Source organism: Mixophyes fleayi, chromosome 1, assembly GCF_038048845.1.
Source record: "Mixophyes fleayi isolate aMixFle1 chromosome 1, aMixFle1.hap1, whole genome shotgun sequence".
In the NCBI taxonomy this organism is placed as follows: Eukaryota; Metazoa; Chordata; class Amphibia; order Anura; family Limnodynastidae; genus Mixophyes; species Mixophyes fleayi.
In genome coordinates, this window is record NC_134402.1 from 320,570,303 (window position 1) to 320,595,768 (window position 25,466).

At 40.8% G+C, this 25,466-nt stretch overlaps 1 protein-coding gene across 5 annotated transcripts in view; it reads right to left on the reverse strand.

Moving 5' to 3' along the window:
- The window catches only part of NF2 (NF2, moesin-ezrin-radixin like (MERLIN) tumor suppressor), a 62,021-nt gene that overhangs the window by 32,281 nt on the left and 4,274 nt on the right, over positions 1-25,466 (reverse strand). For 4 of the 5 annotated variants that reach the window (XM_075213370.1, XM_075213379.1, XM_075213388.1 and 1 more), the window contains exons 2-12: positions 24,880-25,005; positions 24,676-24,798; positions 24,476-24,559; positions 21,001-21,069; positions 20,503-20,585; positions 20,304-20,379; positions 19,348-19,482; positions 13,695-13,769; positions 12,993-13,106; positions 1,293-1,415; positions 902-1,119 (exon numbers count right to left, since the gene is read on the reverse strand). In XM_075213370.1, coding sequence (XP_075069471.1) covers positions 902-1,119; positions 1,293-1,415; positions 12,993-13,106; positions 13,695-13,769; positions 19,348-19,482; positions 20,304-20,379; positions 20,503-20,585; positions 21,001-21,069; positions 24,476-24,559; positions 24,676-24,798; positions 24,880-25,005 — 1,226 coding nt within the window. Of the gene's footprint in view, positions 1-901; positions 1,120-1,292; positions 1,416-2,378; positions 2,513-3,592; positions 3,639-12,992; positions 13,107-13,694; positions 13,770-19,347; positions 19,483-20,303; positions 20,380-20,502; positions 20,586-21,000; positions 21,070-24,475; positions 24,560-24,675; positions 24,799-24,879; positions 25,006-25,466 lie in introns of those variants that run through there. The other variant, XM_075213406.1, reaches the window with a different exon arrangement.

Genomic DNA, 25,466 nt, shown 5'->3' on the forward strand with positions numbered 1-25,466 from the left:
GGACAGGGATAAGCATGGACACTCTGATCAGTCTGCTGCTCTGTAGCCCCTGTGTGTTCTGACACACAGCGCTTTATCGGCAATTTGTGCTACAGTAGCTCTTCTGTAGGATTGGACCAAATGGGATAGCCTTCACTCCCCCCACACATCAATGAGCCTTGGGTGCCCATGACCCTGTTGCTGGTTCACCGGTTGTCCATCCTTGGACCACTTATGGTACGTACTAACCACTGCATGCCACGAACACCCTACAAAACCTGCCATTCTGCTCTGACCCACTTGTCAAGCCATCACAATTTGACCCTTGTCAAAGTCGCTCAGATCCTTACGCTTGCCCATTATACCTGCTTCCAACACATCAACTTCAAGAACACTCTTCACTTGCTGCCCAATATATCTCACCAATTGACAGGTGCCATTGTAATGAGATTTTTTTTTTTTATGTAACAAGATAAATGTTCTTTACTTCAATTGTTAGTGGTTTTAATGTTGTGGCTAATTGGTGTATATCTATCTATACAATAGTAAAAAAAGAGAGAGACTGGAAGTTACAGAGCACTGCTGTTTAAGGAAGATATGAGCAACAATGGGTAGAGTATTGTACATAAAATAACAGCAACAGGTAATTTCAATTTAAAGATTACAACAACAAAAAAGACGTTTTGATCCCAGATGTATGTTCCTCATAAAGGTTTCATGACAACAGAAAAGTTGGAATAAATACCTTTATTTTAAAATGGAAAGTACCTGTTGCTGTGATTTTCTTTATCTACATATTTTAGTAGATTTTTACGTTTCAGGTATAATATGGTTATGCAATTTTTTATCCCCACTAACTTCCTAGATAAAGAACAAGTGCGGCCAGACGAAAGGAGATCCTCTACTTTCTTGATAAACTTACCTTCGTTCAGACTCTTCTGCCATTTTTAGCGCCAACATCTCTGTCTCCATAACCTTCTGCTCCATTAACCGCTTTTCCTCTTCACCTCGAATGGCTGTGGCTTTGATCCTCTGCATCTCTTGCTCAGCCTCAGCAGCTTTCTGGGCGAGCAGTTTGGCCTCCTCCTCAGTGATCTGAGCTTTCTCTGCCAATAGGTCGGCCGTTTCCTCCGACCTCATCTGGGAGAAAAAAAAAAAAAAAAGAAAGAAAAATGGTTAACAATGGTTATCTGTACTGTGAGGACGCCATACAAGGTGCTTCTTTTCTAAATATATCATCATCACACCAATTTTACGTTTAGAACACCATTGTACTGAGGTCGAAATGTCTCCAGCGGATTTAGCTCACTTACCAGAGCATCATTGGCCATTTGTGCCTCCTCCTTCAGCTGCAACAATCTCCTCTCAAGCTCATCCCTTGTCCTCTCAGCTTCCTCTCTCAATTGCTTTTCCCGGGCAAGCCTCTGGCGTTCCATCTGGAGAAAATATATTTTAATAAATATTTTAGATTTTTAGTTTTGTTACATTAATCTTCAGTGAAATGTTTTGTTTTTGATGGCAACAGATTTAGCTTGAGTCAATATTTGCATACATCATAACCAGTCTATAAATAAAAATTTACTTGAACTAAGCTTACTTTGTGGTACCGTATATACTCGTGTATAAGCCGAGTTTTTCAGCACATTTTTTGTGCTGAAAAAAGCCCTCCTCGGCTTATACACGAGTGAACTCCTGTTCTCCCGTCCCTCAGCTTTTAACTTCCACAGTGGAACGTATGTGCGTTCCACTGCGGAAGTAAGTAAAAGGCTGAACTCCTCCTCCTGATCACTTATTGCACTGTTTAAAGCTGATGACCTTTCAGCAACAATAGCATCAAATGTAACTGGCGCAATGAGGAGACATGGAACTGGGGCATTGACTTGCAGCCTATTTGCACATTGGACCCTTAATTGTGGACACTCATTATAAAAATCTAGCAATCACAACAGCGCAGTGAAGGAGACCCCGGGGGAGGAAAACTCCATGATTTTGGTAAGGTGCAGCAACTTTAGTAGCCCGCCACAACCAATCAGCATTCAATGACAGAGGTTTTAATCACTACAGCATCAATTTGCTTATTTTTTTATATTTCAGGCGCTGGTAGCAATGGTTGCTAAAAAGTAAAAACAGGAACTAAAATGTTAGTTTAGTTAACATATTCAGGGAGATCTTAGACTCCAATTTTCCCAACCTATCTGCCATGTCCTGCTGGATCCACCAGAACCTGTAAGATATTAGTTCCCCTCCATCACTTACATATGTCTCCTGTTTACCAGTAGCTGCTGCATTTCCCACCCTAGGCTTATACTCGAGTCAATACGTTTTCCCAGTTTTTTTAGGTAAAATTAGGTGCCTCGGCTTATACTCGGGTCGACTTATACTCGAGTATATACGGTAATTGCTAATGCATTTCCAGCCAAGATACATTTAAAGTAAATCTTAATATCTACTCTAAAACCTATAGTAATTTGACAGTTTTCCTCCTTTTAATTTATTGACTTGGGTGTGTGTTGAAGTCTCTCAATGCTGGATTCTGTGGAACAAAAGAGAACTTTACACAGTGAGACTGTCCCACTTGCCTATTGGTAGTCAATGTATCTATGCTATTGTGAGCATATCATTTTGTATAAATAACATTGATATTGGAACATAGATGCACAAGTCATACAGTCATTGTTTTTCTTTGGACTGATTTAACTTCAATTTTAAACAACTGATACATACAAACTATGTAGATATATGTACACACAATTATAATTACTCATAGTATACATTTTCAGCTCCAAAATCTATGCATTTAAGTATAATTAAAAGAGTATTTGCACACCAGACTCCAAAAACAGATGAACTATACCCTGGTTCTTCCAGTATTATTTCCAGAATACACCTCAGCATTTGTGGTAAATTTAAACAACCTTCAGTGTGGTCATGGACTCCAGGGGATAAATGTATCAACTGCCATTTTTTTTCAACTCGCCGCTATTTGGCGAGTTTGCAGTGAAAATTTAAAGCGGCAATGGCTCTAAAGGCATTGTTTTGCCTTTAAAGCCACTGCAGCTTTAAATTTTCACTGTAAACTTTCCAAATAGTGGCGAGTTGAAAACACAAACAAACACGGCAGGTAATACATTTACCCCTCCCCCAGATGACATGAATAAAGGAGTCAAGATTCAGACAGTTGCAATGTGACACTCGAAGACAAATTAAACCCTATACTTTTCTCCAATCAATAATATAAAGTTTTGTTCTTAGCAAGGAAAATCGTAATAATATCTACAATGAGCATACGAAAGAAGAACAGATAATCAAATGTCGCCAACTTCATTTAAACTAAAACACAAGGAAACCAAATGAACAAGGGCCTATTATGGCCTTATATTGTATAACTGGTAAAACGGACATAACTCTAGTAGACACAACAAAAATCAATAATGAACAAAAAAAAAAAAAAAGGGTTACAAATATTAATGTGCAATTTATATGAATGAATGAATGAATGAAAGAAGGAAGTTTCAAATGACAAGAGGCAAGGCCTAATTCATTAGCAAGGACTCAACCTTTTTTCACTTTATTGTCAAGTAATTTAATAGCGATACTTATAATGACTACTCACTTTTCACAGACTGCCATGTGGAATTTCAACGTGCAAAGACAGGAATCTGTGTTGCATGTAAAATATTGTTTTAGATACTGCTTGCCAAAGTGCAGGTGATAGCATGGCTTGCCTTGCTTCACATACAGTAATTATGGTACATACAAAAAAACACTTTATTTTTAAAAGGCATCTGCCAAAACTAAGCATGATCTCATGTTCCAACCATTCCAATAAATACATAACGGTTTATAAGCTGAGCGGGTATCCAAAACATGTCTTATTCCTTGATAAAAACAAACATAGAATTACATTTGTTTGGGAAGTAAAGTAAAATCATCTACAAGAACCCAAGACAGCATGCCATTGGGTTTATGTATAACTCAAAAATATTTTTATTACATTTTCCAATGTGAAAAATATACATTGACAGTCATGGCTCAAAAGACAGGTAAACACATCAGGTATCTGTCATTTTTTTGGTTTAATGTGTATTTGTCTGAGACAGAAGTATATTAAAGTCTATAGGAAAGCAAAATAGGGGGGGGGGGAGGGGCATCAGCAGGACCCTCCATGGGTGAGGAATCAAAGGGTTAGACAAAGAGGCTTTTGTATGATCGTTCAAGAAGAGGAAGCATAGGCCCTAACTGGACCTAGAGGGCAAAACCGCAGGAATATGATTGGCATAATAATCAGGCCAGATATACCACTTTATCAGAGGAGAGGATACTGAAGTAGTGTATTTGAAGACAATCGTTTCTATTACAATACTATGCTGGGTTTTTGCTATAATTTTGGAGGGGGGCACAGGTTCCGGGCTCTTCTAGTACTGAGCAATAGCCGCTCTAGAGGCAATTAAGATATGGTCCACAATGTACCGGTGGTGAGATGGAAAATCAGGTGGGTACAGTTGGGGAAGGGCAATAGATGGTTGAGTTATATTTGTTGTAGTTACTTTTCGGATTAATCCAAATACTTCATCTCACAAAGGTTTAATTTTGAGGCAGGTCCAGAAAACGTGGAAGAGGGATCCGGCTTTCCCACACTTTCTACAACAGGTCTGCGATACCGTGGGCTAAATTTTGTGCAGTCTAACTGGGGTGTAATAAAATCTGTGAATCATTATAATGAGCATTTACAAATGGTTAATGCATTTTTAAATCACATATATGTTTTTGAAAATGTGATCCCAGTCCTAGGGAATGACCAAGGTCAGATTGCCATTGCACTTGCAGCTTACAATGCTCAGGCACTGTCAGGAAACATTGGTACCAGGCGGTGGTGCCCTCAGCATGAGAAAGGGAGTAAATCAGAAGCTTCACAAGTGGTGGAGCGGATCGCAGTGGAGACTGGCAGTGCTGTTGCGACTGGTTAAATGGTGTACCTGGAGATATTTGTTGAAGTCAGAGGCCGGGATTTGGAAGCGCTCCTGAAGAGAGGAGAACAGTACCAATACGCCCTGCTCAAAGAGGTCAGAGACCCTAGTGATTCCCCAGGATATCCTTAGATCCAGGTGCAAGTCTGGGACTGAATATGCCAGTCCTGAACCACCTTCGCCAACCTATCCAAGCTCTCCAAGGAATCCCTAACACTATGCAGGGTGGACACTGTGGCTCACCTAGACTTCCGATAGACGCCTTACTTTGGCTGGATTGGAAGTGGAGATACTACTTGGGCTTCTATAGAGACTCATCGCTTGCGGGGGTGAGGAGTTGCCCAGTTCATAAGATGATCAAGCTTCGCGGCTTGTTGATAAAGTTCCAGGTCAGGGGCTGGAAGGCCACCTCTCAACTTCGGACGAAACAGACATGACCGAGTCATCCTAGGACACCTGCCTCTCAACACAAACTGCAAAACATTTGCATACTTATTGAGCATGTAATGAGGAACTACAGCCGACACGGATCTGAACAAGTATAGAATTTTTGGCAGAAGTATCATTTTAAACGCAGCTATCCTGCAGAGCCATGAGACCTCAAACTCTGCCCATGAAGTAATGAGAGCTATAAACTGTTGCAGAAGCGGGGTATAGTTGAATTCTATGAGGTCTTTAGAGCGGGAAAGGATATGTATTCCCAGGTATTTAAGATATGTGGGGCACTGATGAAATTCGTGAGTGGATTGAAGGTAGCGAAGCACATCTTGCAGTTTTCCCACCCCCATAGCTTCTGATTTGGAAGGGTTGACTTTGTAGTAGGAAGCCTCAGAGTATGACCGGAGGTCTTCCTGCAAGGCCAGCAGGCTCGGTCAGGAATAGGAGGACATCATCCTTGAATAGGCAAACCTTATGATGCAAATCCCAATATGAGGTCCAGCAACAGCAGGGGTTGTCCGGATTCGTTCCGCTAGGACCTCCATTGCCAATGTGAAAATAAGCAGTGAAAGCGGGCATCCCTGTTTAGTTCCGTTGGTAATATGAAAAGGGGCTGACAGAAACACATTACTGAGTACTCTAGCTGAGGGAGAGCTATATAGGGCGAGGATCGCCTGGAGGAAGAAACCACAAAATTCAAACCTGGTATGGACGGCCTTCAGGTAATCCTAGTGAATCCTGTCGAATGCTTTCTCAGCATCAAATGAGAGCAACAGCAGAGGCTGAGCCCGATTTGTGTGGGTTGACAACATATTAAGAACCCGGCATGTGTTATCCGGGGCCTGTCGGCAGGATGGGATTTAGCCAGTTGGCAAATAGTTTACCGTCCGATTGCACTCTTAAACACTGATCTTAGTTTTGACAATGGGCTGGGTCCTTGCAGGCTATTTTAGCCTGCAGCATCTCTTTGCGTAGATAAGATTCCTCTGTAGCCTTGTTGAAAAGGCTTGTGACCACTGGGCAGACCTCCACCGGGAAGGCAAGATAGAAGCCATTTATGAGACAGTCAGGGCCCGGCGCATTGTCACGCGTAAGGGATTTTATGACGCCTCAGCTTCATCCGCCGTCCAGGTAGAACACAGCCCAGCGAACACATCAGATGCAAGGCGGGGAACTGAAAAGAATCTAGAAAGTCAGCTATACTAACAGGAGAAGGATGGGGCTGGGAGTGAGCCACCATTGGGTTTATTTTTAATGAATATAAGCTTAATTACAAAACTCTCTTCCTTCATTTGACGATATGCTGCCTGTACAATAAAAAGCCTGCCTCGGCAGGAGCAAGGAGAGGATTGCTGGACCGCGAAGACATATAGGAGAAAAGTAGGATGGGATAAAGCACTGGACCCCATGTGTAACCCCCTGTAACTGTGTGTTGTGTTGAGGTGCACAGGTTATGCAGTGCCAGAGCCTGATTGAGGGTTCAGACCACCCTAGGCTAACACGCTCGTAGACCCCCTTGCCTTCCACACCAGGCAAATACACGCTAGGTAAATATGAACTCATCCTTAATTTAAAATACGGCTTTCTTCGACAACCAATGTTTATGTTTCTGTGTTTTCGAAACTTTGCTCCACTTGGCTTTTTAGAAGGGTCATGGCAATCTTTGTCACTCATATACATTAAATCAAGCCTGTATAGCAGAAAGGATGCATGAACGAGCGCTACTGAGGGTGAACATGTGAAGGGGCCTGCACCTGTCACCATCCTCGTCTCTCCTACTTGCCAATCCTCAAGAACCAGCTCAAGGATGACTCTTTGGCTTCAGCCTTTAACATGGGAATATGTCAAGATTACAACCTTACTACATTTTCTTTCAGGTTTTCTTTTTACTTTGTTGAACAACTATTCTCTCAGATTTTGAAAAGAAGTTTAGTGCATACCTCTCCCTTGTCACAATTTAGCACTCCCAAAAATTTTACACAACCACACAAGCCTTGCACCATAGGCTGCAGCATAGTAGATAATCTGAGCAGTGCACCTCCTTCTCTAAACCGGCTTAGCGCCAGAGTGTGGATGTAGATGACCAGAGGGTCCCTGTACATCCACTTCATCATTGTCTCTTTAAAGGTGTTGGAACACAGGTGTGGTAACTTAGGTTGCAGTGCAAAGAGATGTCATACAAACATCTCTATAAAAATAATAAACATTTACACCCCTCTTACCTCCAGTACAATACTTGAGTTGCAAATAACACTAAACTAAATATGTACATGTCCTTTCTCACTCCAGCACAGTTAATCACTCCACCTCTGCGGGTACCTTATCCCTTGGACTATAACAGACGCTCGTCTGTTCTCACTCTGACCTTCCTGGGATTCTTATTCGAATTTGCGCAGCTCAGACATCCATCTCCACCTGGTGTACCCTCAGCCTTGCTTGGTAGGCTCGCTCACTATGGTCCTCTTGCAACCTCTTCAATCACCCCATGGGCTATAACAACTCTCTGGTGTCCTCTCTGCCCCTCTGGGTCACATTAAATACTGTTACAATGAATCTTGCAACAACCATTTCAATAGGGTCTCTACATCAGTGATGGGCAACATGAAACACTTCAGGGGCCACATAGTGTGGCCCTCTAACCTTCAAAAGGGCCTCACAATGCCCTTAGTAATAAGTTAAAACAATACTTTTAAATCAAAGAGTCACTTATCTGTATAAACATATTAGTGGGCATTTTAAACAAGTATAACAAACAAATCTGACAAACTTGGAAGGAGCAGGGGGCAGCAGGTGAATGCTCTGGGTGTATGCAGTTGAACATCACTCTCCCCACTTTAGACATGCGGACTCTATATGGCAGAGCCTCAATGCTGCCACTATTAATTGGCTCCACAATGCTTTGACAGTGACCCCCACCCCTTTTCTTTATTGACTCTCAGGGGCTCTTCTTTATTGTGGGGACTCAGTACTGACTTGATTCAAGTCAATTCTAACTTAACCTAAGAAGTAACACAACAGTTTTGTTTTTTTTTCTAAAGAAGTGCCATACTTGTAGTGTGTGCAACAGTGTAATGCAAGGTAAAGCAAGTAAGTAATATAAAATTTAAAATTATACAATATTTGATACACAACACAGATTTCGGAATCTTCTTGTGTCAGATCAGCAATTTATCCAAGTGAAATCAAAGAGGCCTACAAACTAAAGATTTCAAAACACATGTCTCATCCCATTTTGTACCCATAACATACTTGATTCGAGGGACAAAAAACAAAAACAAAGGAGAGACCTTTCAGTCTTGCATCTCTGATGTAGTAAATCCACAAATTGGCTGAGATAAATGGCCATTGGGCACATTGCCAGATTAATGGTGTGTTGTGGTGATACAGTAAAGGCTATTGCAACATTTATATTTCATATGCATCAACATATTAATGACAATCAATGTACCTCATAATTATAAATCACATCTCATGAATAATATACAAGCAGTTCCTCAGTTATGTCACTAGCTCCTAGCAAATAAATAGGCTACATGCTGGTTCAGACCACAAAATAGAGGACTTGGCTGTGTATAGGTGACAAGTCCACTGTAAAAGGTAATCCATATTGGTAATTTGTTTTGAGTTTAACTATAGCAATCACAAATGTCAGGTTTCCTTCCAATGTTCATGTCATATAGGGGTCAATGATAGCACTGAAGGGAGAGTAGACATTAAGTTGTATTAATGATTCAATAACAAGTACAACAAGTGTTGGGGAGTATTGTGATTTTATATCAGTAAATGTAAGGAGAGACAACAAAATGCTGATATGCAACAACAACAAAAAAAGTGTTTCTAGAAGGGGATTGCATTTTGTGACTTTTCCTTGTGTTTGAATATGCTGGAAAAAAGGAAATAAATAACATTAAATGTTGAAAAAAAAAGGCAAATGAAAAATCAAACCCAGAACTCCAACTCAGAGTGCCCAAATTAGCTCTGCTTGTGCACCCTGTAAAGGTAAATCAGATACAGAAAACTTCTCCACTTCCATGTTAATGAGCAGATAAATGCAAAGTGCACTTCTGTCCTGATTAGCTGCCAGCTGGTGTGCGAGGAAGACACTTTTCTGCTGGAGCAGTGGGAGGCAGCACATTGTACGATGAACTCTGAGCAAGGTTATAATGTTTCCCCCGATGCCTTCTGACTAACTGGTTAAAGAGTTTGCTAGAGTGTAGAAACCATGCCAGACACACTATGTGTATTGGAGTTCGTACTGAAGCAGACAACCACAACTTAACTTAGAAATCCCCATCTGGCCCATATCTGGCAGTTTTACAACACTGTTCTTAGCAGTACAATTATTATTTCCCCATTCAACACCATAGTCCTTCCACTACTTTTCTGCTACACATTTATTTTCCCTTTCTCCCATTTGCATGATGGTGTGGATGCTTTAAGCAGAACCTGTGCAATGTGGCACATAAATATTTGACTAGTGTAACATTCTATACTGCAATGCTGACCTGCCTTGTTCAAACGGTTACTGGTGTCTTTCATTGCTGGGAAAATTACTAAACATACTGTAATTAAAAAAGGACACTCATGTACACAGAGCCTAGGACTGGTTTGTGTTTGGTTGACATTACATAGATCTTGCATAAACAGATCAAAGAAAACCATCTAAGAACACATAACATAAATTAAATGAAACATAATTAAAATAGCAGACTGATATGTCCCCAAGATGCTTTATGGGATAATTATTTTGTAGAACAATTGTCATTAAACAAAGATCGTGAGCGTGATGAAAGGGACTATGGTCTATAACAGGAGATGGTCTTTTTGAGTATTACACAAGTTATGCCTAAAAGAACAATCATTTCTTGGCTTTCTTACTCTGCATTTAAGGGAATGATGCAATAATGTCTGAATATAACAACCGGACAGGAGTTTGTGACTCACTGAGCATCTCTTGGACTTTTAATTCTTAAGGGTATGATTTGCAGAACACCTCTACCTGAAAGCATCCCATATTATATGTATCTATCCATATGCTAACACTGGAGCATCTTGCCAACTACTACCTACATGACATTGTGTAACCTTAACGTGACTAGCCAGAGTCCACAACCTAAACCGTAATCGATGTGGATCCAGTAATGTTAAAAATAGAAATATAATAATAGTTCTTATTACACGGTTAAAAAGCTCTAGCATCCATCAATAAGTTTAAAGAAGTAAATGGTGGCCCCTAGTGGGTATGTTTGGAAGTGCTGAAAAATGCAGTGCAACTTCTCTGTATGCTAGTCAGGCAGAGTCAAATGGATAGGCGAGCGGAAGGAGATGAGTCAATGGCTCAGGCCGTGCGTTTGAATGCTAAGTGCTGCAGAGGCGTCACACTGCAACAGCCCATTCCCTCTGATGGCATTAACATTCCTGTCCGGCTGTATCCAACACTTAGTACAGCTGTCATCAGGGGATTGGGTAATTGCGGAGCACATTAAGATGTGGTATGCTGAGAGGACTGGACCAGCCATCTAATTGTGTAAGTGTGATACCCTGCCGTTAGCACAAGACAGACAGGAGCAGGGGTTAAATGCAGCTACATTGTGGAAAGGTGCCTAGAAATCCATCAAGTTCCTGAATGGGAGATGCCAGAGTTTCCTTTTAATGGAGAAATGATGGATCACAAAACAATTCTTTGCCTCGGTTTTTCATAAGGATCACTGGGTGTTATGAGCTGGAGGTAGTATGTCATTTGATTTGACTAATATTGGTAATGTGAAACATATGAGATCCTGATTCCACAAACGAACGCAAACCACACAACAAAGCAGTTTTTGTTAAATGTTCAGAGTAAAAAGCCAAGCAACCTTATATTACTGTAAAATTACACAGTGAGGGATTGCTACAATTTTGATGCTTCAGTTATTGGCACCACTGGCAGCTGTATTTTAAAAATCAATAACTATTACTCAGAAAGCTCTCGACAATGCCATCACACGTTACATAAAAGCTGCAAGTATTCCAGAAATAGCCACCTGTTCTGTTTGTGCCATTTCACATTCTAGTGTGTCTCCTACTTTATCTGCATGTTTCTAATAATCTTTCCTTGTCACAGCCAGTGATGTGTCTCTGCAAACTCTAATCTTAAACTCAAAGTGCATAACGGCTTGTTCACTATTTCACTTACAGTTTTCTAGGTCTCGACAGTCCTTGTTAGGCAAGTTTGATTTATTAGGAGAGATAAGACAGTAAAAGACAGAGGGCTGGAAGGATAAGTGAAATCGTATCTTAGTCTGCCGAGAGATAGATACGCTACAACGTAAAACTAATTTGAAAAAAGGTTAAAAAGGTACTTTACTAGCTCCATAACATCTCACTTTCAAGTACATATTAGCCAGGAAAGCTGTGGTGCTTCATTGGTTTTTGCCTATTGCGAGCTTCCGTGCCCATTGGATAAAATGTATTAATGTCTCACTCCCATATGAAAGGTTAATACTAATACTGCATATTACAATGCAGCAATTAAAATTAGATTTGACTATCATTCTGAGAAACTTACACTTAGATTTTTCCAGTCAGGCCAATCATCAGCAAGTCAAAAAAATGAAGTCAGATTTTCACAGGTTAGTTATAAAACATAATATAGTAGTTAGTAAAAACCTGATACCATACAAACACTGAAAATTAGACTACAATGAAAAGTACCACGTCAATTGTTTCCATACCATACGGCATTCTCAACTCCATACTTAAAGGAAGTCAGAAAATTGTAATGCAATTTAAAAAAAAATAAAAAAATAATGAAATAAATCCAATTGTTTGGTAACCCTGGTTTCAGTTCTCTTCCATCTATAATCTCTTGCAAGCATTGCCCAGATTTTAAAACGGTTAACAGTGTTTTCTGTTACACTTTATCAACTGTAGGTACTTTGTACAGCATTGTAAAACATATTGTATCATGTTATGCTTGCAAATTAGTGTTCTCCTTTCTTTTACAGCCAATTAAAAGAAATGCTAGGGAAGGGAATGGTACATTGAATTAACAAGCTTTACAGTCAACTCAAATGGACTAAAATGGATACTCGAACAGAACTGTCTTAACAACACGGTCAAGTGGCAAGTTACATTTGCAACAGAGATTCCGTACAGAGTCCGGAGATACAATCATCATCATTTATTTAAAGTGCAATACTAATTCTTCAGCGCTGTACTCACTTTAGTCCCTGCCCCAATAGAGCTTACAGTCTAAATTCCCTAACACACAGACTAGGGTCAACTAGCAGCCAATTAATCTACCAGTATGTTTTTGGAGTGTGGAAGGAAACCGGAGCACTTGGAGGAAACCCACACAAACACGGGGAGAACATACAAACTGCACACAGATAAGACCATGGTTGGGAATTTAACTCATGACCCCAGTGCTTTGAGGCAGAAGTGTTACCCACTAAGTCACTGTGCTGCTCACATCTATCATCACTGCAAGCTTCACTTAACTAACACAGTGACACTTGGCAGGTTATTGTGCTACTTTTCTACAACAGAGATCGTGCCTTGTTTACAAGAGTTTACAGTCTGGCATTACAGAGTACCTGGAGACGACAGATTCAACTCATGATTCACCTGCTTTCTGGCTTTCTCTTCCCGGGCCTGTGCTTTCATTTGTTGCACCTCGAGGGAATCTGCTTTTCTTCTGCGCATGAACAAGTCATGGTTCCCGATACAGAGCTGCAGAATCTGGAAACAAAGATTATAAACAGATTCTAGGTAGCAAGTAGATGGTTATAGTTTTACGAATTGCAGATTGCTGTCCCACTAAGCTCTAGAAAATACAGTGCCCCTTCTTTGAACATGAGACAAAAGTGGCGCTATAATAAAAAAAGTGTGAAATCGAATGTAACTTCATAATGTTGCAAACTCACAAATATGCAAAAAAAAAGACAAAGAACAAAATCAATAACATAAAATATCCTAACAATATTATTTCAATAATAATATTTAACGTTGTGTAAGTGAAGAGTGTCTAATTCACATATGGTACTCTTACGGTCACACACTTAGTAGAAAAAGTCTTTAGAATGTGCCTGTAGCAATTTCTTTAAGTGATCTCTTCCACAAGGTCACATCAGAAGCATTACATCTCAGGGTTATATTCCATATTGTACCCAAAATTACATGTAAGATTAGTGCTGATTTAAATCTAAAAAAACAAAAAAAAAAACTCTTTCTACCATGTCCTGTACGTGTATATATACAAAATATATCAAACCCCACAAATATTAAAAATAACATTTAAAAGAAAAAAGTCTTTAACAAGAAACCTACCAGCTTGTTGACTCGCAGCTTGGAGGAATTAAATTTGAAGATGTCAATCTTCTTATCAAGAGGTTTGATGGTAAACTGAAACCAGAGTAAAGTTATATGTAAAAATGATCCTTTTGTTTTTCATCTACGTGTACTATGGTTCTCTGAATTTCAGATTTTATATTAAAAAATAAAATGACTTTATAGTACAAAAGATCCTATGTCATTTGCACCCAACTCTCTATATTTTATGGATTCAGATAAACAGATAATACATTCTAATAATCTAAGGTTAGCCATGCCTTCCAAAACTATGTCACAAATACATTCTGAAAGTTTTGAGATGCTACAAAAAAATATATACAAATTATTATTTCTAGCCACTGGGTAAACATTACAATACAAATCTTTGGTAAAACATGGCTGGACATACATCACATACACGCTCACTGTCACTGTAGGAAACAGAAGGCAAAAAGAGGATTTTTATACTTACGATAAATCCATTTCTCCGATTCCCTTTGGGGGACACTGCTACCATGGGTTGTATTAGGGGAGCTTGGAGGTTGTCAGTTAACTTTTGTTAAATGTATCAAGCTGACAGGCCCCTCCCCTCTGCAACTGCTGTAGCTCCTCACTTTAGTTATAAAGCCCCAATGAAGGGGAGTCAAACAATCAGAGAACAGAAGGGAGGGAACACAGTGTCCCCGAGAAGGAATCAGAGAAACGGATTTATCGCAAGTATAAAAATCCTCTTCTCTCATTCATCCAATCTGGGGGACACTGCTACCATGGGGACGTTCTAAAGCAGCCCCCCTAAGGGAGGGACCACTCTGACAGCCCTGACAGTAGAGCACTACGGGCAAAATTAGCGTTCGAAGACGCAAATACATTTAAATTATAAAATTTAGTAAATGTATGGACCGAGGACTAGGTGGCTGCTCTACAAAGCTGGTCCGCTGAGGCACCATTCCTTGCCGCCCAAGAAGCTCCCACAGAATGGGTGAAATGAACAGAAATCCTATCTGGCACAAGTCTATTTGCATTGACATGCCTAATGATTGATGTAAGCCACCCAGCAATAGTTTGTTTGAAAGCTGGCCATCCCCTTTATGGGAATCAAACAAAACAAATAAAGAAAGCGGTCCTTTGAATATTGGCTGTCCTCCTGACATAAATTCGGAGGGATCGACCACATCCAGGAACTCCATAGGGTTAGGTTCAGAAAAAGACGTCCCCTCTTGGAACACTGGAACTAGGATTTCCTGGTTATATGAAATCCCAAAAACCACCTTTGGTAGGAAGGAAGTGACCGCAAAGAGCATGGCCCGATCACCATGAAATACAAAGAAAGGTTCTCTCTATATGAAAGAGCCCCTAACTCTGACACTCTGTGAGCCGAAGTATTAACTAACAGGAATGCTACTTTCTATGACAGAAATCGAAAACCTGCTGACTGCAAGGGTTCAAAGGGTGGCCTTTGCAGCATATTGAGTACCAGGTTTATATCCCAAGGTGAAGTGGGTGGAACATATGGTCGTTGTATATGCAGGACTCGCTGCAAAAAAGTCTGTATATACACAGCATATCCGCCAGTCGAAGATGGAAAAATACAGAGAGACAACAAGTGCACCTTTTAAAGAAGCTAACGCAGTCCTGCCTCCAAACCATCCTGAGGGATAGTAAGAAAGCAAAGCAGGTGAAAGGAAGCCGTGTGGCAGGGTCTCTTTGCCCACCACCTAATATATGTGCGCCAAATGTGATGGTATATTTTTGCAGACACAGGTTTTCTAGCCCTCAGAGTGTCTACCACCCTGTTGAAGCCAACCTAAGGCTGGCTTCAACAGCTATGCCGTTAAAGCCAGCCGAGGCAGGTCCTGGTGTCAGAATGGTTCTTGAAGGAGGAAGTCTTCTCGAAGAGGAAGCCGAAGACCCGAACCTACTGCCAATTACAGAATGTCTGCATAGCAGGCCCAACATGGCCAAGCGGGAGCCACCAGAATTACTGGAAGACCTCCCTGCTTGAAACACCTGAGAAGACGGGAAAGCATCGAAATGGGGGGGCCAGGTACCCCAACCTGAAGCTCCAGGACATGATCATGACGTCGATGCCCACCGCCCACTGGTCCCTGGCACTTGAGCCCACCTCAGGACCAGCGACTGGGGAAGACTTTCGGATGAAGCGCCCATTCCCCCGGCATTATCGCATGACAGTTTAGATAATCTGCCTCCCAGTTCTGGATGCCTGGTATGAATACCGCAGAGATTGAGGGAACCTGGCATTCTGCCCATTCTAGAATCCGAGATGCCACCTTCATTGCTGCAGAACTTCTTGTCCGACCCTGTCTGTTTACATAAACCACTGCATTGGTATTGCTGGATTACAGATGGACTGGGGACTCTTGAAAGATGGCCTGGGCCCCTTGCAGGGCCATGTGCATGGCTCTCAGTTCTAAGAGGTTGATAGGAGGGGTGGTCTCTAGACCCAATCAATGACCCTGAAGCCGGAGATTGAGGATCACAGTTCAAGCTGGCGTCTGTGGTCATTATGATCCAGGACCACTGGGAGAAGCCCCTACCTATCTCCAGGTGTTCCTGGACCATCCACCACCGGAGAGACAACCACGCCGCCAGGGACAACCGGATTGATTGGCGGTCCAAGAGAAAGTGGGATCCTGACCACTGCTGAAGTCCAGAACTCTTGATGTTGTGTCCTGAAATGAAGGGACGAATACATTTTGTACAGTGGTATCTCTCATGAGCCCCAGGAAGGTCATCGCCTGGCAGGGAACCAACTGGGATTTGTGGCGGTTGATTATTCAGCCGTGGCGTTCCAGGGTGCTGATGGTAAGTGCCAGGTGCTGAAGCAGCAGCTGGGCTGAGGAAGCCTTGATGAGCAGGTCCTTAAGGTATGGAACTATTCTCATTTCCATGGAGTGAAGACAGGCCACCATGACCGACATTTTGTAAACACCCTTGGCGCTGATGAGAGGCTGAAGGGTAGCGCCCTGAATTGATAGTGTAAATTACCTACCGTAAAGCGAACCAGGGCCTGGTGCCCCTCCCAGATGGGGACGTGCAGATAGGCATCTGATGTCTATCAACGCCAAGTATTTGCCTGCTTCCAAACCATTTATTACAGATCGGAGGGATCTGTAAATTTAGAATGAGATTAAATAATCCATTCGGTTTGGGAACCAGAAAGAGGTTGGGAGTAAAACTCCTGTCCTCCCTGGTTCCCAAGAACCAGGCCGATGACCCCGGCTGAAAGACGAGAGGCGACACAATGAAGCATCACCTGTCTTATTTCCGGGTCCTGGAGCAGGTTGGTTGGCAAGGGGCTGGACCTGCAAGATCTATGTTGCCCCTTGTCATGATGCCGCAAATCCAACCCTCTTTGGAGGACACCATCCACTGATCCTTGAACAGAAGCAGAAGTCCTCCCACTCCTGCAGCCGTGAGAAGGGGTAGACAACAGTCAGGCTGTTTGCTTCTCTTGAAGCTTGGGAGAGGGATGTTTCAAAGAGTAGGAAAGACCTACCTCTATGAGAGTGACCCATGTTCCCGAGTGGTCTGGCCCTGGAGACTGGGCCTCTACCAGAGGGGTCCCCCCAAAAAAATCTGCCACAACGAACCAAATCTTGGAGTTCTAGATTTAGGTATATTTACCGGAAGGCAGGTACTTTTTCCAGCGGCCTGGCGAATAATATTGTTCAATTCAGGACAAAATAAAACCATACCCGAGTATGACAGAGTTTCTAAGGATTTCTTTGACTCAGTATCTGCATCCCAGGACCTCAACCAGGGTGTTCGTCTAGCTGCTGCAGCTGATGCAGATATAGAAGATGAAATGGAGGCTGTGTTCTGGGCTGCCTCATATAAGTATCCTGAAGCCTCCTTGAAGTGCAGGGCCAGAGGGAGCAATTCTCATTCCTGCAGTCCTGCCGCCAAATGGTCAGCCCATGCCTCCATGGCCTTTGCGACCCATGCAGATGAAAACATGGGTTTCAAGGAGGTGCCTGTCCCTACATAGATGGATTTCAAAAATCCCTCTACTTTGGGGTCGGTGGCAACCTGCAGGGCGGCTGTGCCTGGCACTGGAAGTGTAGTGTGGCGAGCTAATCGTGCCACTAGAGTATCCACCCTTGGAATCTGTTCCCAACGGGCCAGATCCTCTTCCTATAAGGGGTACAGGGCAAAGAATCTCTTAAGGATAGTAAACCTACGGTCCGGCCATTTCCAAGCTGCTTCCGTGAACTCAGCTGACGGAGGGAAACGGATCGTGCATATTATAATCTTTTTAAAAAGAACGTGATCCGAAGCCTTTGGTTCTACTAGATCCACAAGGTATAGGGCTTGACGTACTGTCAATACCCGGATATCTTGTTGGACTCCACCAGGTCTGTTACCTGTGCAGAATTAGAATCGTGCACGAGTTCTCCCTCCTCTTCTGATGATCCTTCGGAATCCGAGAGGGACAGAAGAGGATGCATGGACTGGTGTCGTTTGTTTTTTGACGGAATAGGTCTTTGCGAGTCCAAGAAACGGATCTAGGCCTCTGACCAGGGATGAGGACCAAGCCGATTCTCCAGAAGGAGGACCTGGGATAGCGAGTGAGAATGATGGGCCAGCCGGCCTAATATCCACTGCCTTGTCCATCACTGGTAAGGTGACTGAAGCAGGGGGGTCAATAGCTACTCATGTGGGTGGCAGAACCGCAGCAACCGCTGGTATCTCCGCTGGCCTAGCAAGCGGCTGAACGAATGTCGTAACAGATTGCGCCAGAGAAGATGCCCACGCCGGTTCCTCCGACAGAGATGGTACACTAACCTGGGCACGGGTTGGACCCCCGCGTCAATGTAGAGCACCCCTGGGTCCTGTTGTCCAATAGATAACTTCGCTATAAAACTTTGTGCAAGTAAAGTATTTTGCACAAGGTGCCTTTCCCTAGTCAGACATGTTTCTGAATGAGATTAGTGTCACCACAGAAGGAAACCTTATGCAATACAAACAGTCACACAGGAAACAAGTTTGGTATAGCTACAAGGATACAAATAATCTATGACAGTTAGCCAAAAGAAGTATATTGTAATAACCTGATCTGAGTGTAATATAATATTATATGCTAAATGCACAAACAGTACTAATATAACCGTTAGTAATAATTCAGTATAAAAGTATAGAGCAATTTAAAATAAATATATAGCCGAGAGTCTTCTGGTTTCCCAGGCATTATGTGGCGCCTCTGGAAGATTCCAAAGTCCTGTGTGTGGTGGTAGAACTCTATTTTCATTAGTTCCACCCCCGAGTCTTTGTTGCTCCTGTAATAGCGATCGTTAGCAGCAGCTTCTTAATTTAGTAAGCCTGCAGTGATCGCTTCAATTCTGCATCCATTGCTGTGGTGGATAGTGAGTATAAGCAAGTTTCCCCCCTTCTATTGGGCACTTAATCTAAAGTGGATGAGCTACAGGGGTTGCAGAGCGGAGGGGTCTGTCAGCTTGAAACATTTAACAAAAGCTAACCAGTAAAGTACCAACTCCACACTCCCTTCATACAACCCATGGTTGCAGTGTCCCCCAGATTGGATGAATGAGAAATAAATAGTTCTAAAATGATAAAACATGCAGGAAGGCCAGTGGCTGTTTGAGATCAGAGGGGTAGGAGGAAGTCTCACCTCTTTGTCACTGTAAGAAATATTCCGGATTTCATTCCAAGGGAAGGAGGTTTTAGGGGTCAGTCTGTTTTCAGGATCATAAATATGTAGCCCCAGGGCATCCACCCCAAGCAACAATTCAGTGCCTTTCTTGTTCTAACATTGCAAATAACAGATAAAACAATAAAGAAAAAGATTAAATAGAGAAGTGGAAGACAGAAAACTTTGATAGTATTTTTTATTATGTTTGCTACATTTTCTATTAGCTGGCTTAGGCAAAGCTGCCCAGTTATCTAATCAAAATCATAGAACAAAAGGCAGCAGGAGAAACACACATGGGGCAAATTTATAGCATATCCATTTACAATGGCTTGGGGAACCAAAGATCTCTATAGGTGTTCCTGTATCATGTACATATAAAAAAACAAATACAAATTTCTTATAAACAAAAGGATCTATGACTAGGGTCATTCTCTTACAGTAACTCAGAGGGACATTGATGAGCAATTTAATAAATAGGATGAAGCTAGAAGGAGGCAATTTTTAAATATCCAGTGTTCTCTCCAGCACCTATTTCCTGGGAGCTCCACCCTGCTGTTTTTACCTGCCACCTGGCTCTTGGAGCCCTATTTAAATAGAATAAATCATTGTATTAGAACAGGCTCTATGTGAGCACTACAGCCAGCAATGTGTGTTAGACGACTGAACATCAGTCTGACCAGTCCTGCCAGGTGTGAGCAACATTTTTCAACATTATTGCAAAGTATTACATTGCCCCCACCAGGCCACTTCTTAATGCCATCCGGCTTTCAAAATTTTCTGGGGAGAACACTGAATATCAGTTGGTATATTTTATGAATGGTGCTCCAAATTATGGGGGGGGGGGGAACAAAAAAAAAAAAAAAAAAAAAAAAAAGACCCAAGCATTCCAGATAACAGATCATATTTGCTATTGACCACAACCTTTAATTTCTCACCCTTATGAGGAAGTAATTTACTCCATACATCTCTGTATCTTGTGCTATTTTCAGGTATTCCATTTCAGCCTCATCTCTGTAAAGGAAAGAGGATATAAGACAGAGACTCCACCTAATTCCCAGGGGTACTTGTCACACAGTGTCTACATGTAAAAAGGTAGGTAACAGACAGACATCCAGTAAACTAGTCTAAACCTACCTGGTGCGCCCGCGGTGCTCTGCATACCAAGCGGTGATCCGCTCTTCCCACATCTCTGGAGTCATCTGATACAGGTTTATTACCTGATTAACACAAGCATTTAAGAAGAGATTTAACATAATGAATGTCATTAAGCGTGTAATTCAATTTTGTGTAAGTGCACTTGGCTTTCATCTGCCAATATCCACTGCTCATTTTATCTAGATCTTGCTACTTGTATGACAGAAAACTCTATGCATGGCATTTGCTAGATGTTCACAGAGAGTCCATTTATCAGTTCAGAATGTCTTTAAAAAGTCCATACAAAGAAAACCATATGCTGGTTAATTTGCAGCATAAGTTAATCGGTTTTGTGAAATTCAAGTTATTAAAATCACAAATAAATATTGGATGCACCCTTCCTATTTAAAGCAGGTCCTGTATTAGAATGATATGCACTGTAATAAAAGCTATAATATACTGTAATAAAAGCTGTGTATAAAAATGGCTCAAGCTCACCCTCTTTGGAAGTAGCTCCTCCTCAGCCAAGAACCCACGTTTGTGTACAGACGCATCATAATCACCATACTGTAACACAGACAATTAGAATTGCATGACTGAATATAAAGACAAAGTATGGGGTCATTTAGGAAAGATTGCTCAGAGGTAGAAGTGTGATAACTCATATTAACCAGATTGCGGTCATGTTTTAATATGTTCTGTTTTGTATAAGTTAATGTGGCTATAAACACTCCCTTTGATATAAGAAAATAAAAAGTTAAAAATGCCACAGACTCCAAATGGAATTAATCTGGAAAAGACAACTCAGCTTTGAGTGCATCTGGGTTAGTCTACCAGCGTAGGACTTCTAGACACTGCTCATTCTTTGCAATATTGCTTGATTTCCATCAATTTGGATAGGGATCATTAGTGAACAGCAATTTTCAAGTCATTATCTGTTTGTAATGGGAGTAATGCTGCAACTCCCCGAAACAAAGGCAATGAGCAGCTGCCAGACATTTAGATAAACTCAGGACACCCTGCTTCCCCACTGTGTGGAGGCTTGCTACAGCTGATCTGTGTTGATACATTTAAATATTTAACTATAGCAGCCCCCCTGCAAGTTAGACTCCAAAGAAATGTCCAATTGTCAAAACCAATAATTTTGCACCCAACCCCCTATTTTCCCTTTTTCTTTACTCATTTGCCATCAAGCCCTTGGAGTACCCATTATTATTCCCTGCAAAGCTACTTTAGACAATACATGATCTCTCCAGTTGACCCTTGAGCAAGTCCTATTGCCAATTTCCCCTCTACCTTTCAGTGTTTCACTTCCTTTCGCCATATGGGGGCTCATAATACACTGAGGGGGGGGTAAAATCTGGCACCTCAAGCAGGTTTGGAGTGTTAGGAACAGTCTATGGAGAGACACATGTCAAATCTCTGCTCATTTTCCCTTTCGTCCCATGTGGACATGAGGAGAAAATGAATGGAGAATTCTGTACAGCATTGTCCGTCAATATGTGCAGACATACATTGCAGTGGCATATTGCCAGCAATTGAATTCCCCCCCTAATGTCTTAACACTCGATCAGCAATGGATTAATTTAAATCAGAGAACTTGAAATTTGTCAACATTGCCTCCAAATTTACTGCAGTGCATCAATATTTTTAAATTAAATCCATGCTTAAGTTTTAGACTTGTGTAATATTAGTCCAATTTATTTCTACGGTAGTGAATGATTACCTCTGAATCATTCTCTGATGATATTTATGTGGGGTTTCTGCACCTTTTGGTCACTATACTACTCTTGCAGGCTTCCTCAGATAATGGTGGACTAATAGGTCTTGACTTCTGAAAAGTCTACAAAAAACAACAACTAACTATTCCATGGCATGGAATCACTCTATCTCCCAGCATTTAAAACTATATATGCCACTTTGCTAAGCTTCACAGAGCATCTTTCTGTTTGCATTGTATGGAAAGAGGCTTAACAAGCTAAATAATTATTAATGACTCAAACTGGTTGATGGATCTCTCTGATCTTGCATAACATGTGACAGCTGTGGTCGTCCCTGGCAATTTCATAAGATTGGGGATAGATGGATAGACTGTTCCTACAAATGCTGCCATGACCTGGATCATCATCTTAACTTTCTTTGTACTTGTTTTGTTCAATATTTTGTAGAATGAGTGCTGCCCGTCCTTCATTACTCATTGTTAAAAATTTAAAAAGAAAATGCATAGTTTTTAATTTTCAAATATGCCTGGCATGTCTCCTCTTGCAAAGGCTTATTTGAATATTTTTCCCAGGAAGCATTGCTGTAAAGATATTTGGTGAAAATTACAAAAGCATGGGACTAATGTGGTGGTATACTGACATCAAGAAATGTTCCTAGTTCAGCACATAAGCTAATTAAATATACATATTATATAGAGTTTACTAAACATAGACTACTTAAAGCCCACTTTATATAAGCACCTCAATGCTCCAAAAGTAATAGTTGTTTTTTTTTATAAGCGTTATGATAGCATACATATATTATACATAGGCTTTTACAGTAAAGTGGTGATATATAGAGACAGAACACCCATTATCTATTTCATGGGCTAGTGGAGAATGTACCAAGTGATAGTTGTTTACTGTGGACCCATTTTTATCTCCTGTCTGTGGTAGTCCCTACTTACAGGATAAGAAAGTTTGTCAAATACATTTGTTAAAATGTAATGCCTTCATTATCATTGTTTAGTTTGTCCTGTGCATTTTTTATTATGCATTTCATATAATTTGCAATCAAGGTTTATTGTTAGTCAGGGAAGGACACACCCCAGTTGCCAGGTTACCTTGGGTATCATATTATACCCCAATCGCCCTTCGCATAGCTTCCCCTGACCACACATCACATGTCCAATATTCAGACTCTTGTGTTGTCTGTTATTGCAAAAGCTCTGATGGGCAGGGCACAGGCTGGTATAAATGTTTTGGGGGACAAGTGGTATAATAATGAGCTGGAGCACAGGCTGGCATAATTCAGCACATGTTGGTAGAATAGGCTTCTTGTTTTGGTTGTATAACATGTAATAAATTGCCTGCTGTTCAGCTTGAGCATAATCTGCTCTATTAAAATGCTATGCAATAAAGACATTTCCCAAAGTCACACCAAGTAATGTGCATTGCCAACCAGTGATTTTTTCTATGTAGTCTGCACATGCTACAAAATTTCTGGCTTCTAATCTTTGGAGCGATTATTAACATGTTGTAAATTCAACTGCTTAGAGCATGTATGCTTATTTGCAAATGTGTTGAACATAATTCGATATGTAACTAGAGGAAAAAAAAAAAAAAAAAACAACTAAGAAACAAAAACAGAAAAACAAAACAGATAAAGTACTATGTGTTGTAGAAGGAAAAGCATAAAAAGAGGATGTAATAACACAACTGATTGGTACACAAAACTGTCTAGAAAAAGAACATTTTCAGATTCATTTAACTTTCTTTGAAATTATAACAGTGATCATTAATAACATATATAATTGTGTTTAGGTTATCTACGCAACATAAAATATTTATTGAAAGTGCAACATAGAATGCTTTAGCAAACACAATTAATGAAATTTACACTGAAAGTAAACAAACAAAAAGGCACATTGAAATACTTTTTATTTCATTTTTAGTAATCAGTATTGATTATTTCAATTAAGAGCAAAAACAGTCCAAGCTGGGTTTATTTACACTATAGAGAAGATTAAAATGGGAACAGGATCGCTGTGTAGAAATAACCGATTGCCAGTATGAGGAAAGGGACATTTTCCCCTGTTAAAAAATGCAGCATAGCATCCAATCATAAAACCGATTTACGTTCCTTCTGTTATACTTGTATTGGTTGATTTAGTTTACTGCACCTTTTCCATTTTTCATGACTGCCCCACTGGTTGTGTTTTGACAATAATAGGAAACCTATAAACCATTCCTCACCAATACCCAAGACTCACCTTTGCTTGAACAGCATATGAAGCTAAAAGCACAGAAGCCTCTGGGGGACAGTAGATTTTCTCATCCAAAATCTGCTTTTTTACCTGTCCAAAAAAATAGCAAAAAACACAATTATATGATTGAAAATATTAGTAGTTGGCAAAGAAACAATCAAAGAAAGAACTTTGTCAGACTAATATGGGAACAGATGGACGAGCACCTGCAGGAAGAAGAGATGCTGAGTAATCTCCTGCACTAGTTCTTCCTCTACATTTTCAGGGTAAAACTTGGCTAGAAAGTGGAATGTCACTGGCTCTTCTTTTGGGACATCATGATCCAAGACCTTTAGGAAATTAATTTGATATATAGTTAGGGATGAATAAGAGAAGCAGATGTTACAATTATAATGTGATCTTTATATTACCTTTTTATCCATTTTCAACCATGCTATGGTGTCCTTAATAGTATATTGTAGCCCAAAAAACCAAGTTTCACGAAGCCCCAAAGTACGACATACCAAGTCAAAAAGGTCCTTCCCTTTCCATTTTACCTGCAGAATAACAAATACATTTAACGAGTGCATGTAATGAATGATTAATGTGTAACTAAATATTTCAGTGATGTAAACATGCAGAACAATACCCTGATATGTTCTTGTTGGATAATGAATTGTAAACTGTATTTACTAGTGTTTAAGAATATATCAGATAGCCCGGAAAATAAGTACGTTGCTCACTGCATGTTGCCATGTTTCTGTAGAAGTTCGGCTCAACTCAAACTGCCCCCTTAGCAGCAATTTAGGCTATAACAGGGGGTATTAACTACCTTTAGAAAAAAAAAAAAAGCTAGAACAAAGTTTCTGTTATATCAAAATTTTATTTTCTGTCAGCGTGAAGAGGTGATGAAGGTGGGAGAAAGGAGGATTGGGTAGAAACACAGTAATGACCACTCAGCAAAAACCTAATTTAAAGGGGGCGTGACTAATGTTTTTGGACAATAAAACATGCAAGT